Here is an 18,377-nt window from a genome sequence, read left to right on the forward strand (position 1 = left end):
ATCAAGACAGGTTCCCATGAATGACTGGCTTGTCTAATTCTCTTCTGAGTCCTTGTTCTTCTTTAGAGGAATCCACACGAGACCATCTTTCTGGACCTGAATCTTTGGTCATCTTGGTGTGGGATTAGACATTTTACTCGCAAAATGCTTGTGTTTTATTTAGTGTGATCAATAAATAAATGGCTTTTCAAGGTCATGGAAATGGCAACAAACTGAAATTTTAGGTAGTCATAAAAGTAAAAGTGAGTAGTAAATTTGATCTGATTAATCAGAGATATTATTTATAGTTGTCTTTTAAATTAATTCAACTTTGTTTTGTTTGTGGGCACAATTGTGGCCTCAGGATGGAGAGCCCTAAACCACCAACTGATTTTAGTTTAATTTTCATTAATGTAATTAGAATCAAAATTTAATATGTAAAAAGAATATGATGGCAAGGTTTCAATGGTGAATTGAGACACCAAGGTAAGTTTCAGTTACTGATTTTGGAACATAACATGTGTAAGACTGAAATGGTAAAGATGAAGGGTGTTAAGTGGGGTATTAAGGATGGATACCAAAGAACTACCAGTCAGGCTCTGGTGATGGTACTTTCATGCCTGGAGACTGAATAGTCATGCTAGTGCCTGGTGATTCAATTTAATTTCATGTATTGAATTAAATTATTTAAATTATTATTTGTATTTTATAGCAATAGAAAATTGACAAAAGTAATAAATTTGTCATCCTTAACCCTACTCATGCAAAGATAAAAATATATATAAATTTTAAAAATAAAATCAAAATAATTGAATTCTGGCAAATATGAAATCTGTGAGGGATCACAAAATGAATGCTGAGGATGAGGATGAAGGAAGCAGTGAGGAAGTGAGGAATAAAGAAGGGGAGGTTATGAACTTGTTAGGACAGTTTATAAACAGAGGCATGGCTTATTTGAGAAGCTTAGAAAAATAATCATAGTGAATTATTGAACAGCAATCTGTAAACATTTTATTTTTTTTTGTATACTTTATAGTCCTCTAAAGCACTACAAGGTAAGACAGAATTCTTCGTGGAATTGAAGCATGTAATATTTAATGGCTAGTGTTATAAGCACAATCATGTATCCACCACAAGGAGTTAACCTAGTTTTATGAATCCACTAAGACTTATTTACAGGAACTGACAATCAGACAATTACTGCTCTTACTCATGAAGGTCTTTTAGTTTGTTTATTTTTTTTGAGACAATAGTTCATTATATATTTAATCTGTGCTTCAAACCTGGAATCTCATACTGGGATAATAGGTATGCACCATGATGGCCACATGTCTCTCTCATACTCTTCATAAGAATAAAAACCAGACATCATGAATACCTTAATGTTGTATTAATCCATGACATTTTGCTTTCCATTAATATAGCATAGCTTTATTTCTATAAACGTGAGGATCCAGGAGCTTTTAAGTTTCTGTAATCATTCAGAGGAAATTTTAATAAATTATATAAAGTTATATTAAAAATTTACAATTCTTTCCAAGTGTTTCTATGTATTCACTGATAAATGAAAGTCAGCATCCTATGTTCAAGGTGGTAAAAAGAGAAATTGCATGAAGATATTCTACATACATGTGTGTGTGAGTGTGTGTGTGTGTGTGTGTGTGTGTGTGTGTGTGTATGTGTAAGAAAATAGACATTAAAGAGTGTGAGATATAGACAAAAGATTAAGCAACTATTATACTAAATTGATTATTACTTACATCTTTCCTCTTACCCACCAATGATCAAGGTTTTCCCAAGGGTATTAATCATATAATATTTCTAGAAATATGTGCAAACTAAAATGACGAAGCAAGTTTCCTAAGTTGTCCAAATATACCACCAGAACAGAAAGCAAAAAAAAAAGTATCTGTGAAAGATTTTGTGTAATGGGATCAGTAGAAATGAAAAACCTGTCAAATTATATTGGCATTATCTGGTTTCCACAGTTCTAGTTGATGGCATTCACAGGGGGATAATGTCCAGTGTGTCTAAGGATTACTCATTAAAAATAACATTCTTACAAGACAAAAAGTCCAAACCAAAACATGGGATTTTTACATTTAATTTTTATTTTTGTATTTTGTTTTTAAGAGTTGGAGGGCAGAGACGGGAGAGGAGAAAAAAGAGAAAAGGAGAGGAGAAGGAAAGAGAGGAAAGAAGAGGAGGGGAAGCAAGGGGAAGACAGGAGAAGAGAGGATGAAGTTAGATGTGTAAAGGGAAGGTAGGATCTGCGAGGAAATGGGCAAAGGGAAATGTAACCAAAATATATTGTATGGCAGAATTAAATAAAAAAAGAAAGTTACAAAAAATAAAAACAAACTTTTTTTTTCAGATCTCCCAGTTCAGTGTTCCATGCCTTCACCAGCAAATGGAGAATCCAATCAATGTGACTGAATTTATTCTTTTGGGAATTACAAAGACTCCAGAGCTAAAAAAACTGTTCTCTGCTTTGTTTCTAATCATGTACATGGCCACAGTGTTGGGCAATGTACTCATTGTAATAACTATAACTAGAAGCCACAGTCTGAGGTCACCCATGTATTCCTTCCTCACTTCTCTGTCTCTCATAGATGTCACCTATTCATCTGTTACTACTCCCAAGTTGATTGTAGATGGCCTTTCTGAGAGAACAACCATCTCCTTTGAAGGCTGCATGACGCAGCTCTTTGCAGACCATTTCTTCGGTGGTGCAGGGATCATCCTTCTCATTATCATGGCCTATGACCGCTACATAGCCATCTGTAAGCCCCTACATTACATGACTATCATGACTCCTCGAGTATGCTCCTGGATGGTGGGTAGCGCTTGTGTAGGAGGATCCATGCATGCAACCATTCAGCTTCTCTTTATGTATCAAATACCATTCTGTGGCCCCAATGTCATTGACCATTTTATGTGTGACTTGTTTCCATTGTTGCAACTGGCCTGCATGGACACCCATATCCTGGGTCTCTTAGTCATTCTTAACAGTGGGGTAATGTGTATGACCATTTTCCTTATTCTCATGACTTCATATGTGGTCATCCTGTGCTCTCTGAAGTCTTGCAGCTCTGAAGGAAGGCGCAAAGCCCTCTCTACATGTAGTTCTCACTTCACAGTGGTTGTGCTGTTTTTTGTACCTTGCATCTTCTTGTACATGAGGCCTGTGGTCACTTACCCCATAGACAAGGCAATGGCTGTGTCTGCTATCGTTGTTGAGCCAATGTTAAATCCTTTGATCTATACCTTGAGGAATGTAGAGGTGAAAAATGAACTGAGAAAGTTGTGGAAGAAAAGGGTGCCTTAAGTGGTATAACCTGATATGGTAAGTAGCAAATACTTCCTACAAACCGGGGGAGATCTATCTTTCAGAGTACTGTGATTCCACTTGGAATATAGTAGTAAGAGATATCCCTTAAGTTTATGAACCTGTCCAAGATACCACAGTGGACAACCTATGCATGTCAGAGTCTAGTTCTAGACACAAACATAGTTTGTACTGCATCTTCCCCAGCTGTCTCTAGTTATACATTTAAAAACTACATTTTAACAATGTGAGCTCCTCCAAGTTTAGAGTAGTTTCTTTTATGTTAGCTGGACAAATATATTCCAAAAATTTGTTTGACTAATTGTGTGTGTTTTTCAAGATATATTCCTATTTGAAACCAAGAGAAAAATAATACTTAACTTTATCTGGTCATTGTCTTCATTTAGTCTTTACTCCTATAGGCACATTTAGTCTGAGAATTTATGATCATGATTTATAATTTAGAAATATTTCTGAGAGGCTGGGAAATAATGTGCTAGCCATGAAAGCATACGGACCTGATTTTTCCACAGAATGCCAGCAAATACCTGGGCAAAGTTTTTGTTCTTTTATTCCCAGAGCTGTTGGGGTAAAGAGAGGCCATGCAGATTCCTGCAACTTGCTGGCCAGGTAGCCTAGCCAAATTGATGAGTTTTAGGTTAAGCAGAGACAGTCACTCTAAAATCTTTCACACACACACACACACACACACACACACACACACACACACACACTTTTTTTTATATTGTCTTCTAACTGTAATTCTTGTCATAGCAGAAATTTTATTTGTCCTTTCACGCTAACATCACTCTGATTATTAACATTACCTAGTAACCTAATATGTACTCAATAAATATTTTAAAGGATATAAATAAAAATCAAACTTACCAGATTAAACATTTGTAAATAAACCTGAAGAACAAGGTAGAGAAGATGGGTACATAAAGCTCTTTGGGAGTTGAAATCCTTCTAATGTGAATGCTTCCAGGTGTACCTTTGGAAAAAATCTGTTTAATAGAGTACTATTCTGATATGGAGGATGTCACAATATCACAATTCACATCTAGTTATGCCACTTTTTAAAGAAACAACTTGTATACTACCAGAATCAGGCACATCATATCCATTTGCCATTATGTAGAGATTGATGTACCAGCCCTCAGCCCGTACGTGGGGTCCTCTAAGAAATGATTTTAGGAGCAAGAGAAAAGTGAAAGATTTCTATAATAACTTCACATACACGGGCCAATGCTCTTCATTCTATATGCTTTTTATTCTCCTGTTCTTTGTTGCTTCTACATTCTACATTCTTATTCCCCTGTCTTCCTGCCATTATAAAACCCCTAGCATATATACATGCATTCATTAGCAATGTGTTAGTAATCAAAAAGGTTACAAGGTCATATCTCAGGAACACAGGCATTTTTTGAAGATACAGTAAAAGTCACATGTAGCAAAGACTTGGTCATCTTAATTAGTGACTGACAGCAGCTGTAGGTTGTAAAAAGTTTTGGCTATGTCTTAAAGGGATAGTTACAAGGGTTATAAAAGGAAGAAATTGAACCAATGAGAGATCTAAGGAAGAGGCAAAGAATATGTTTACTATTTTATGTGATTAATAATATAAACAGCTACTAAGCCTAAAATCATGCATTAAAAATTGATGTAGAAATAAATACAAAGTGTTAATTGTTTTTTGAATCAGAGTGGGGAGGTGCCAGTTGAGGAAGCTTAGGGCATCATAGGTGCTAAATTGTTCTCTTGAAGGACTAAGATATGACAAGGCCAGACACTTTCTATCATTTCTAGTTTGCTATAATTCTTTTGAAGGGTTTTTGTCCAACAAGACCAGGCACCTGCAATTCCATTCTGTGAAAGTTCCACAAGGACACTATGCTTGGCTGATTAAGCTTGTCAGTGGCTAAGGATGGAGAACAAAACTTCTAAGTGTCTACAGTCCCCATGGAACAATAGACCTAGTTATGATGTATATTTTAGTATATTTCTATTCATCAAAATTATACAGTTACATGAGAAACCATTTTTTGATCATACACAATTATGTGTGCCCATAAGATTGAGATGTAATCATAAGATTACATGTACACATTACATGGAAATTTATGATAAATGCAGGGATATCATAGTTGTTCTTAAGGAAGGAATGCAGTTCTTAGGGAAGAAACAAAGTGGCACATGAGAGAAATGCAGAAATGGAGCAACTGGTCATTTATAGTCAATAACGGCCTTGCCAGGTGAGGCTTCCCATCAAAGAATTATTTATTTGGTGGGTTGTCATATGAACACCACTTATCACCTGCTGTATACTCTCAGGGCCCTAGACACAATTACATAGATAAGAACATTTCTGACTATTCATACTGAAATTATGAATGATCTATTAGTTTTCAAAAATGTCTTATCCTGTGTGATCCTTAGATCTAGTGAATTAATAAAAATTAGTTAATTCACCAACCATACTATTTACCAATAGGAATATGTTCCTTATTTTTAATACTCTAACTTCTGAAACAAATTTTGATCTAAAACTTTCAAAAACAAAATAAAATAAAATTTAAAAATCTTTAAAATAAAATGTGACCCAGCAATACATCTCCTTGGCATATTCCCAAACGACTTGACATCTTACTCCATAGACACTTGCTCAGCTATACTCATTGCCACCCTATTCACAATAGCTGGAGGTGGAAACAGCTTAAATATCCTTCAACAGGTGAATGGATAATAAAAATGTGGTACATATGCACAGTGGAATACTATTCAGTTATAAAGTAACTCGTGTAAGAGGTATAGAAAAAAAGTGATTAGAAAGACACTTGAGAAATTTGCAGGTAAATAGATGGACCTAGAAGAGATTATATTGAATGACTTAACTCAGACCCAGAAAGATAAACACCACACATATTCCTCCATCTTGTAGTTCCTGGTTCCAAATCCTCTGATATGAGTATACAACACTGAGTAACCACAAAATGAGGAAAGTATAAAGGGACCATGTGGGTGAGGTGGGGAGAGGAATGGATACAGATAATAGGATTGGAGAAACTGAGCAACAGAAAGGAATTGCCAACTGGGGAGGGAAAAAGTGATAGCAATATAGAAGAAGGAGAGGTAAGAACAAATAGCCCCACAGTGATTTGATAGAGTCTAAGGATTCACATCATATTATATTAATATTTAACATTATATGTAATATGTGTATGAATATATACATATATAACACTATATGTAATATATGCATATATGTGTGTATGTATGTATATCTAGATAGACATATGGATAGAGAGACGATAGATAGATAGATAGATAGATAGATAGATAGATAGATAGATAGATAGAAAGAAAGAATATATGGCTATATAGAAGTTAAACCACTTGTGCTGACAATGTTCCCAAAAGGAATCATAAACTAACAAAAGCGCCAGTACCAGCCATGAGAAATCTTGTGAATGGTTGGTCATGGTGGCTGAAACAACTCCCAAAAGCAAATGATATGAATCATTGATCTAGTCCTAGGTTGTCTCTCAGATATTGAGGGTGGTTCCCTTTCACTGAAGACATAACCCACTTAGGGCACAACTCTGATGCTTCAAGCTGCATCTGACCTCAAAGCTTCTTTCTTGAAGTACAATAACCATGATTCTAAAAAACTTAGGACTGACCTAGGTCTGCAAACATGTTACAGGTGTGTAGCATGGTCCTCTTCTGGGACTCCTAACAGTGAAAAAAGGGGCTGTCTCCAACTCTTTTACTGGCTTTTGGGACTCTACTATTTATACTGGGTTGCTTTACCCAGCTTTAATGGATGGAGAGGTGCTTAATCTTACTACAATTTGATATGTCATTCTTTACTGATATTCATGAGAAACCTGTCCTTTCCTAAACAGAAAAAAAAATCAGAAACGGAGGAGAAGTGAATTTGGGGTGAGAACAGAGAGAGGTAGGGGAGGTACTGGGAAGAAGGAGGGGAAATTGCAGCCAGGACGCAAAATAAATAAATAAATTTATAATAAAAAAAACTATGCAAGCTGCTAAGAGAGTCAGACAATTAAACAGCCTTACCCAGATGCAAATATATAAGCCACAATTACAAGCATTGCAAAATATGCTTAAAGATGCATGAAGTGACACTCATATACCTGTGGCCATACAAGTTTAAGTAACGTTCTTCAAGATGTATGCAATAAAAGTAAGGACATTTAATGGTGAATGGGAGATCCTGAAAGGGCAACATCAAGGTGAATTCACTGAACCCTCAGTTTGTGAGGGTTTATTTTGCCTAAGAAAATGGTTTCCCTTCTTGAGTGGTAAATGTATCTCCACTTTTTATCCTTCCATCATAGCTCTCTATACTTGTGGTGGTTTGAATGAGAATGGCCCCCATGGGCTCATATGCTTGAATACTTGGTCCTAGTTGGTGGAATTGTTCAGGAAGGATTACATGATGTGGGCTTTTTGGAGGAGGTGTGTCTCTAGGAGTAGACTCTGAGGTTTCAAAAGCCTACTCTGCAATGTACTTGAATTCTCAGATAACTCAACGTAATGTAATATAAAACACAGATTATTCTTCTGTGTAAGATGAAACATGAGCTGCTTGCAATGGCTTGAGACTATAGTCCCAGCTACTTGGGAGGATGGAGCAGCATCACTATGAGTTTGAGGCTAGCCTGATAACAGTGAGATTTTGTTACAACAAACAAACAACAGAGAGAGAAAGAGAGAGACAGAGACAGAGAGAAACAGAGATAGAGACAGAGAGACAGAGAGAGACAGAGACGGACAGACAGAGACAGAGGGAGAAAGAGAGAAAGGAAGGAAGGAAGGAAGGAAGGAAGGAAGGAAGGAAGGAAGGAAGGAAGGAAGGAAAAAGCAAATAATGAGGCATGGTCTATCAATTTCTGGAGACTCTGTAGTGTAGAGAAATCTTAAATTAGGCAGAAAACAGGACAATGAAACAGCAGAAATTGGATTTAAATTTTATGTCTTCTTAGTTACATTATCCTGGGTAAGCAAAATAAACTAGACTAATGTCCCAGTTGGAAAAAATATAATTTTATCATAAACTTACTGTGTAGTAAATATAGATGTGGCTTAAAAATAAACCATGAACAATGTATATTGTCTTTCAATACTGAATTTAGATAGTAAATGCTCTTTAAGTAAAGCTGGTCATGTACTATTAATTAACTTTGTAAAATAAATAAGTTGGTATTTCTAAATTCTCCTGAGAGTAAAAGTGAGAAATTCTCAGAGGATTATGAGTTCACATAGTTCAAATTCTCAAGTGTTTTTCTAATCACTTTTTTTCTATACCTCTTACACGAGTTAGGAGGAGAAGTCTTCTTAAGGGCTCATCTGGAAGCTGCTCCTAGGAAAGAACAGCCTGTCTGGGTGAGTTGTTAAATGTGAAGTTCTGTGGGACCAAGTCAAGACCAAGACTTAAGCCAGAGCATCCTGAGTTTGTGTTGCTCATATATGTTCTTCTTGGAGTACAAGGCTTAAGTTCTCCATGTCTCATTTTTATATAACAAAACAAGAACAGTAAATTATGGGTAGTATTTTGCAGAATTTTGTAGTTCACTGTGCTATTCCCATTCCTCATGAGGAAAGTAAGATACAGTTCCCTATTTCTTAAACTTTTCAGAGTTTGTGTTAATCCTAAAACCATGAATATGAAAAGAAGATTAGAAAATTGCTATTGGAACATTCACAAAAGCAATAAAATTTCATTGAAAACAACTTCTAACCTGAGAATAGCATACATTATTGGAGAGAATATTAAATACAGATGATACAAAAGTATTTTTAATGTAGTCATTTACAAATTTTATTTATCCAAAAGTTTTCACATTTATATTTTTCTTAAAAAAATGTATAGTTTAATAGTATACTAGTGATTACATTGATACCAATGAAAAGATTTGATGAAATGTTCCCTTTTTCATGAAGAGACAAAGAGGCAACATTATAAAAGAGCATGCTGAAACACTATGACTTATGCACATAAACATTTCTAGCATTATTTCTTCTTGACATTGACATACATGGAGTTTGTTCCTTATTAAGAGTACATTGCTTGGAAATGTACTACCAACTGATGTGTGTGTGTGTGTGTATATTTTATATATATATATATATATATATATATATACACACACACATATATACACACTTATATAATATATATGGTTATATTATCTGTATAATACATATTATATAATCTACATATGTTACATTATATATATTATATACATCATATAGGTCTATGTATCATACAGATCTTGAAAAAATATATAATATAATTATATCCTATAAGCACACAACCATGTACATATGTATATGTATGTACACATTGCTATATGAAAAGGAATTAATGAAAACACCATAATAATTGGAGGAAGATGCATGTTCATGAAAGGAACCAAATTGAGGCTGCCTTTCTCCCCAAGGGTCATGATAATCTTACTTGATGAAATACAGAAAATAATTGGAGCCTTATTTTTCCACAATTATAATTTTTTTGGAAGAGTTGTTTGTGTTTTGATGTAAGAGAAAGTAAGATGATTATTCTAGACTGGGAAGTTAGAATATAGTTTCCTAATGTTAGTGCTCATTTTTTCTTCTGGCTAAAAATCGTCTGGCATCATTAAAAGAGAATGGGGGCAGTGAGTAACTCAGATTTTACAGAGGAGAAAAACAATTGATTAGTGAAGGAGAAAAAGTAGGTTTAAAGGGGAAAATACCAAAGAGAGAGACAACCCTTGTAAGTACATGCATTTCTTTGTTTCAGAAAATCCCATGTGGCATTCACGTTAGAAATCTAATTATTTGTTACAAATACTGTCTCTTAACTATGTAGTGAAAAAAATTAACTAGTGAGTCTGCTGTGTATATATGCATATGTTAAGTATTTTATCAACAATCATGTTAAGAAAACATAAAAGAACACATTTAATGAATAAAACAGAGGCCAATGAATGATAGACAGATACACTATTCTCTTATTAGCTTGGTGGTTTTGAGTAGCAAGCCTAGATATGGCCATAGACAACATTCAGTATTAACAGTCAAGAGGTCATGTCTTCTGTTTTCACAGTAAGAAGTGATAATGCAACTCTTCTAAAAATGTCAGCACAAGTTAAATAGCTTATATGACAACTGCCTTCTTTATACTTACTTTGTTCTGATGAGTGAGCTAGTCTCCCTGTCACTCTCAAAGTGGCTCATCTGGTTAATTATCTTCATTTTAGAAAAAAAAATTCAATTTTGTTTTGTGGTTAACCACATTTTATGAAATATGTTTGCTCTTCATTTCAACATAAGGCTACATTTGAAGACTACTAAGTAATACTGAACAGGCCACTCACATTCTCTGTCTTATTTTATCCACAAGAATACAAATAACATTAAGATTCAATGTCAACATAAGGATAAATGAATCTTGCACTTGGTAAATCCTAATGCAAATGTTTGCTGTATTGGTGGAGGTTTCTACACTAGATTGTCTCAGTAAGTGACAATAGTTTCTTCTGTTGATACAAAGTTAAAACTTTGTAATAAATTTTTTCTTGTAAAAGCTCATGTTAACCAAATTTTGTAGAAACGTTTTTCACTGCTACCATCTTGTTCTAAGACACCATCTTCTTTCAACACGATTGTGATATATCTCAATTGGTCAGCTTCTATCATCCATATCCTGTTCTCTGTACAGAGCAGTTCATAAGGCAGTTAAGTCAGATTATATCGTTCTCTTGTGTAAAATTTGGCAATACCTAATGTGTCATATTTAATAAAATCATGCTCTATACAATGATCTAAAGCCCTGCAAGGTCTTCAACCTTGTCCTTGCTTATTCTGCCCAGGCCCATGCCCCACCCCCAGGTCATGGACTCTACTCAGTCCACAGGGATTTTCTTTGTGATCTTTCTATCTGAAGTCTTATTTTAGATGCCATCTTAGCTCCCTCTCCACTGTCTTTCATACAAGTTATGAATTCCATCTTAATGGAGTTCTCTAACTACTGTATTGAACATAATTGTTTACTTATGGCCCTGTATTTGGCTTATCTTGCCATATCATTTTCAAGGCAAGTGCTATAAACAGATATGTTATATAATTCTATTTCTTAATTTCCTATCTCTTTTCTCTATGAAGAAAGGAAAAGGTTTGATTTGTACTTCCTACTACTGTACATTCATTTACTAGAGATAATTAATAAATGTGTAGAAATGACCTTATAAATTTACTGAATAAATCTTAACACCATATTACATATAGATAACTATTATCATGTGCATGTGCACACACACAGTGAAGCATATACCCCATCTACAAACTGATAAAATTTACGTAAGAAATCATTTCATACTCATTGATAAGTATGCATATCCTAGCTAAGAATTGATAGGAATTAAATTGAGAGATCCAAAACCAGTTCTTCAATGCTATATTTTGTTGACATTTGACTTCAAATAAGACGTTGAGGTTAATTCTAATTTCTTTTCATAAAATACTGTGTTTCTTCTGCATACAATGCAACAAAATAATTCACATTATTAAAATGTTTTCTTTTTATCTGAAAACTATAAAATAAGTTTCTCATCAATTTTGCCACTAAGATTCTTTTTTTCCAGGCTAACCCAGCACTTCTAAGCTTCCCAGCATCATGAGAGAAATGAGAGAAAACAGAATGAATGTGACTGAATTCATCCTCATGGGACTGACACAGAATCCTCAGTTGCAGAGAGTTCTACTTTTGGTTTTACTCATCACCTACATCATCACTGTCACAGGAAACCTGCTCATTGTGTGTACCATAGTCTGTAGCCAGACTTTAAACTCCCCAATGTACTTCTTCCTGGCTTTTTTATCTCTGATAGATGCATGCTATTCTTCCTGCACAATCCCTAAAATGATGGTAGATTTGCTATTAGGGACAAAAACCATCTCATTCAGTGGCTGCATGATACAACTATTTGTTGAACATTTCTTAGGAGCTTCAGAGATTGTCCTCCTTGTGGTCATGGCCTATGACCGCTATGTGGCCATCTGTAGACCTCTGCACTATGTGACCAGGATGAACCACCACACTTGCTGTCTCCTAGTGGGAATGTGTTGGATAGTGGGTTTTCTACATTCCTTTGGGCAGATACTTGTTACCCTCTGGATCCCTTTCTGTGGCCCCAATGTCTTGGATCACTTCTTTTGTGACATCTTCCCCCTGCTACAACTGGCCTGTGCTGACACTTTCCTCCTTGGTCTCCTGGTTGCTGCCAATGGTGGTGTTATTCCCGTGATCACCTTCACGATGCTTCTGGTGTCCTATGTGGTCATTCTGTGCTCCTTGAGGAAACACAGCTCTGCAGGGAGGAAAAAGGCCCTCTCTACCTGTGGCTCCCACATCACAGTCGTTGTAATGTTTTTTGTGCCATGCATTTTTATGTATATGCGACCGGTGACAAACTTTCCCATGGATAAAGCCATAGCAGTGTTTTATATTATTGTCACACCCATGTTAAATCCGGTTATCTACACAGTAAGGAATGCAGAGGTAAAAAATGCCATTAAAATATTATTAAAAAGAATGCAATTTTGAATAGTAAATGACATATTATGACTATTTTTTTCTTCCCATGTCTATTGCAGTCTTATATTTCATCACAATAGTCCCCTTTATACATGAGTGATAAATTTCAAGGCCTGCAGAGGATGCCAGAATCCATTAATATTGTGATGTTACATATGTTTATTTCTATATACATTGGTGACTAAGTTCTATTATAAATTAAGCACACTACAAAATTAACAAATATTAATGATATAAATATAAAAAGATATTATAAAAAATTTTGTACTTTGGAGATACTAAGTAAAATAAAGTTTACTTGAAAAAAATGGTCACTGTGATACCATGATGATAAATGCTGTAACCTCACTATCTATTAAATGTTGAGGTTGAGTGGAGGATATAATAGGGATATGCTGGGTCAATGGATCATTATTGTCTTAGAAATGGCCCGATGGGATGATGTGAGGTTTTTGCAGACATCTCTGTGACCCTCACACCATGCAGAGAGATGATCCATGGGAGATAAGAAGGCAGTTTGGTCCAAAGCAACTTAGTAGCTGGTGTTGTTTCATATTTTGGAGTCTGACCTCAAGTAGTTTATTTTAGGCATGTTTAAACATAGCACAACTTGGTGAAAAATGTATTCTGATAATAATTAATTCAGCCCCATGCTCCTAACAAAGCAAACATAAATCTCTTTGAGGAACAATGTAAGCTAAATACAGATTATACATGACCCCATTGAAACTCTTTGTAAAGTCCACAAGGATCAGATCTATACATTGAATAAGAAAAATAAATTTACCCCAGCACTCGGGAGGCAGAGCCAGGCGGATCTCTGTGAGTTCGAGGCCAGCCTGGACTACCAAGTGAGTTCCAGGAAAGGCGCAAAGCTACACAGAGAAACCCTGTCTCGAAAAACCAAAAAAAAAAAAAAAAAAAAAAAAAAAGAAAAATAAATTTACAATAAGGGTTGAAGGAGGATTCAGTGCGAGAAGAGTTTCTAGCCACAGAGATATAGAAAAGGTTACCAGCTTAGTAAACACATCTGCTCCCAGCCTTCTGGGCAGATAATAGGTATAGCATCTCTTCCTTTGAATGAACAATCCCACATGCTTAACATTCCAGGTTCCCCTAGTACTCATTGTTTAGCATAAAGACCTCAATCCCTCCTATAAGGTTTCCTTATGATACAAAGAATGTCATGCAAGTTAAAATTAATGATTTTTTTATTTTTAAAATTTTATGTTTATTATTTTGCATCATGTTTGACTTTGGAATCATGGGTAAGTACAGTTTATTAGGCTTTGAATTTTTTCTTAGACCTACTAATAAACTCTTACAGCTCAGTTTAAATGAAGAAACTAATATGATTATTTCTGTTTTATTAGCGAGTGAAAATGAGTTCAGAAAAGTTAAATAACTGGTGAAAGTAAGAATAGATGGTGTTCACAAAATATCAAGCTAACAATAACATAACCATAACATATATGCCAGCCGATAACCTAGCACAGACCCATGCCTCTTCAGTCTCTGTGAGCCCCTATGAGCCCTACTTAGTAGAAGTCTGTGGGCCATGTTCTCCACTGGCTCCTACATATTTTCCTCTTTCTTCCATTGGGTTTCCTGAGCTCTGGGGGTAGGGGTGGGGACCCAGTGGAGACCTGGCTTTTTCAGATCACAGAGATGACACCAATTGGAATTAGGTGACATTAAAATTACTTGCAAATAAAATATGTTTCTGTTAATCTAAGACACTATTAAATTGCAATAGTTGAAACAACCAATAAATGCTTAGTCAGTAGCTCAGGCATGTTACTAACTAGCTCTTTCAACTTAACTCATTTCTATTAACCTATGTACTGCTCCAAGACTCATGACTTTTACTTCTATCCCATTTTCTATGTCTGACCCTTTCTCCATCTGGCTAGTGACTCTTTGATTCCAACCTTCCTCATCCCATCATTCTCAGTTTGGCTTTCTCACCTAACTTTATCCTGTTCAGGTATTGGCCAATCAGCTTGCTTATTAAACCAATCATAATAACATATGTGAACACACAGTGTACAGAAGAATTATTCCACAGCACTTCCCCCTTTTTGTCTAGTTAAAAAGGAAAGTTTTAACTTTAACATAGTAAAATTATATACAACAAAAAAAGTTATCAAGTAAAAATTACAGTTACAATATCCAGTCTATTCGTATTTGGCAAAATTAGAGAAAATACTTTATTATCTATCTTATCTTGGTGACTTTAAAATTTTATACCTAATTTGCTTTTTGTCATAACTAAGGAAAACTATAAGTTTAACTATTTAGTCTTTAATTCCATCAAAGATCCCAGAAAGTTGAAATGTTACCTAATAACAGGGACATCAAGTTGCCTGGACAGTCACTGAAAGTTCCTCTGTAATGATGGGGTATCCAACTCTGGCCTACAACATATCTGATAGACTTTACTGTGAAGCAAGGAAATTTGAAGGACTGTCCTACCTTGTCCTGGGAAAGTTGAGCAGTCACCTTTCTTGTGTCCTGCTGGTCCAATTTGGACAGTAACTGTCAGCAATTGAGGGAAGAGATTTTATTTGCCCACATGACTAGCTTTTGCCATAAAGAAAACAAACTCCATATGGAGTATTTTCAATGTCCAACATATCTCTGAAGGAGATTATATTGCCATCTGGGGGACCAGCCTTCAGGTAGCTCAGGGCTCAAAAGGAATCCACAGCATCAGCATATGCTAAAACTTTTCTATCTGAAGGGTTTAGGGAAAAAAACACTGACACACTCCTTGATAATTTCCTTCTTTATTTTTTCATTCTCTTTTGTTCATGTCTTTCTACAGCTTATATACCCCAACAAACTCTTTTAGGCAATACAGGAGTCACAAAGATGTTACATTCCATTTTTAAGTGAATGATTATAGGTAAAAACATATTTTTATATCCCATACATGATTAAAAACAGTCATCCTGACAACCCACAGATAATATATCTAAGTAATTTGTCACAGATTAATAGATCATGAGCAAGCAAGGAGTATATTTTTCTCAGACAACCCTTTTGTTAATAGGCTACAAATTGCAGTTACAAAGAAAGAATCAATCATTTTATTATCTATCTTGAAAGGTAATCTTATAAGGAGTCACAAACCTAAACTTTTATACATAAAAAAAAAAAAACAGTCAGTCAGCTGAACTTTAAATATTCAGGGTGCATACCCATATCAGAAAATTTATGTCAAGAATGGGTGCAAGGAATTACCAAGTGGACTCTTTTGTGTTTACAACCCTAGCCTAATGAATCAGACAGCTCAGCTATGTGTCCTTGTGAACTTCAGATTGTTTTTGTGGGATTCTTTATCTTAAAAAACATTAACAAGTCATCTTGTGTAACCTGAAGTTATTTTGAGGTTTTGTTTCAGCTAATGGTTTACAACAAAACCTGTGACTTCATCTCTTCAGTATCAGAGTCAGCCTGGCTCCTGGAGACCCAACTCTTTTTCTTAATCATTAACCTGAGCTATGACCTAAAGAAGCTCCTTATGTGAAACTTGTAGGTCATTGCTGTAAAACATATCCTTGTATTTACTTTTATTCATCAAAATTCTGTATAAGCTATAATTATTATTATCAATTAGTACAGTTTAGGGAGGAATTATCTTCATGACAATCCACAGACAAAAATACCCAGTAAAATGGGATATTTCCATGAGATAAACATACTACATCACAGGCAATGGGGATCTCCCCAAACTCATTAGCACCATGCTAAGGACCAGAGAAAGATAGCCACAGCAAACATGAAAAGGCACAGAAGTTAAAAATATGCTGGGGTCTGTAGTCCTGTGGCCTTGCCTAAATGAGATTCACTCATCAGTTTCCTCCTGGTGGATTGATACCTTGAACTTCAATTGCCACCTTCTGTTCCTCTCACATGGCTACTGGAATATCCTCCCATTTTGTTTATTCAATGAACCACCTGAATCTCCCTCTAGGCAGAGCATACTGCAGATTTTAAACATCTGAAGATGACTGGAAGAGGAATAGAATAGAATAATTAATCATCCAATGATTCCCAAATTAATAAGAAAACTCCATAAAGAGTTATTTTTTACAAAATTTTTGACTAATTTAGACCAAGCAGAACTCTCCAGAGAACCCAACTGGACTGTACCTCACCTCTCCCAGATCCTGTAACCAACCCCTTTACCAGCTGTAAGTTGCCCCCCAAAATAAACCTCCTTTTAACTACATGGAGTTGCCTTAATGAACCCTCCAATAGGAGTAACAAATGCATTTATAGTTAGTATGACATAATGTTGTTAAATGTGTCTTAATATTTTGAATCTGAGTCCCCATATAAATAATTTCTTATAATGCATTAGCTCTAAACGTTAGTCTTCAATCAATCTTTCTGAGTAGCCAATGGTAATGAAATACTTATAAATAAAGAGTTTGCCTGATTAATGGTATGCATCTGCTAAACCAAAGCTGTAGCTGAAGCTGACATAGTTCTCAAAATTGTAATCAAAGCAACCAGTGAACCATTTGGTCAATGAGAGGGAAGTAGCAACCTGTTTCATTGCATATATAGCAAGATTCCCATACCAGATTAACTGACAAAAGTACATATGGAAACTGTCTGATTACAATATACATATCAGGATCACAGGCAGGATTTACACAATTGGTAATAGAACACTTTTAAGGAGAGTCCAGTCCCTAGAATGGAGAGTTCAGGGTAAAGGACAGGGCTGATGAATTTGGAGGCTATCTACCAGGAAGGCAGAGAAAATTTAAGATAACTGTTAAGTCTTGGCTGTAGTGTTCTGTGAGTCAGAAACCTAAAAGATACTCTGGATGGTGGGCCACCTGGGCTATCATTTTCATTGGTGTCTGGTCTCCTTGCTCTGAAAATTTATAAAATTTTAAGGGTAACATACAGGTTTATATTAATACAAATATAGATTGTGCATGGTACACAAGTCAGTTAAAGATTTTTTTTAAGTTAATGGTCTTTTTATTGGAAAAAAAATAAAAGACTAGCATTTACAACTTGGAATGGACGTAACTTATCATTTCCTGAACAGCGATGTTGATGGTTGTGCTCAAGTCCACAGCCACAGCCTACTCTGCTGGCTCCGAGTCATGGTTCACAAGGTTTTAAAACAGAGAGTCCAAAGATGCTCCCCTGGTAAACATTTCTTATTAAAAATTTGTGTGACTTGGTGACAGCCTTGATGTTTACTTCACTCTAGTACAATGCACACAGCGCTAAACCATTATCCTCGGGCATGCCACCAGGGTGTCACTGTCACCATGGGGTTGGAGCACTTGAAGAACAAGAGGGCCGTCCTATTTCTGGGGCTGTGTCTCAGAGTTTAGCCTTCACCCATTTTCTGTACATCATCCTGAGGTAAACCAATTTTAAATGTCTGTTTGCAGTAAACTGGCTACTGACAATTTATCAGAACAAATT

General features: G+C 35.5%; 2 protein-coding genes across 3 annotated transcripts; both read left to right on the top strand.

Moving 5' to 3' along the window:
* Positions 1-521: 521 nt before the first annotated feature.
* Positions 522-3,544, top strand: LOC128102293 (olfactory receptor 4C6-like). 2 transcript variants are annotated; one of them, XM_052725908.1, is made up of 2 exons: positions 522-530; positions 2,396-3,544. In XM_052725908.1, the coding sequence occupies exons 1-2, from the start codon at positions 522-524 to the stop codon at positions 3,305-3,307; spliced, it is 921 nt and encodes a 306-aa protein (XP_052581868.1). In that variant the 3' UTR covers positions 3,308-3,544. The 2 variants fall into 2 exon arrangements, with proteins under 2 accessions (XP_052581868.1, XP_052581869.1); XM_052725909.1 differs by lacking the exon at positions 522-530 and having other exon boundaries at positions 2,379-3,544.
* Positions 3,545-11,956: 8,412 nt separating this feature from the next.
* LOC128102420 (olfactory receptor 140-like) lies at positions 11,957-12,923 on the top strand. Its single transcript, XM_052726179.1, has one exon. It carries the CDS (start codon positions 11,994-11,996, stop codon positions 12,921-12,923), a length of 930 nt encoding a protein of 309 aa, XP_052582139.1. The 5' UTR covers positions 11,957-11,993.
* Positions 12,924-18,377: the final 5,454 nt, after the last annotated feature.

This window comes from Peromyscus californicus, unplaced genomic scaffold (assembly GCF_007827085.1).
Source record: "Peromyscus californicus insignis strain IS unplaced genomic scaffold, ASM782708v3 Scaffold_7__1_contigs__length_154581171, whole genome shotgun sequence".
In the NCBI taxonomy this organism is placed as follows: Eukaryota; Metazoa; Chordata; class Mammalia; order Rodentia; family Cricetidae; genus Peromyscus; species Peromyscus californicus.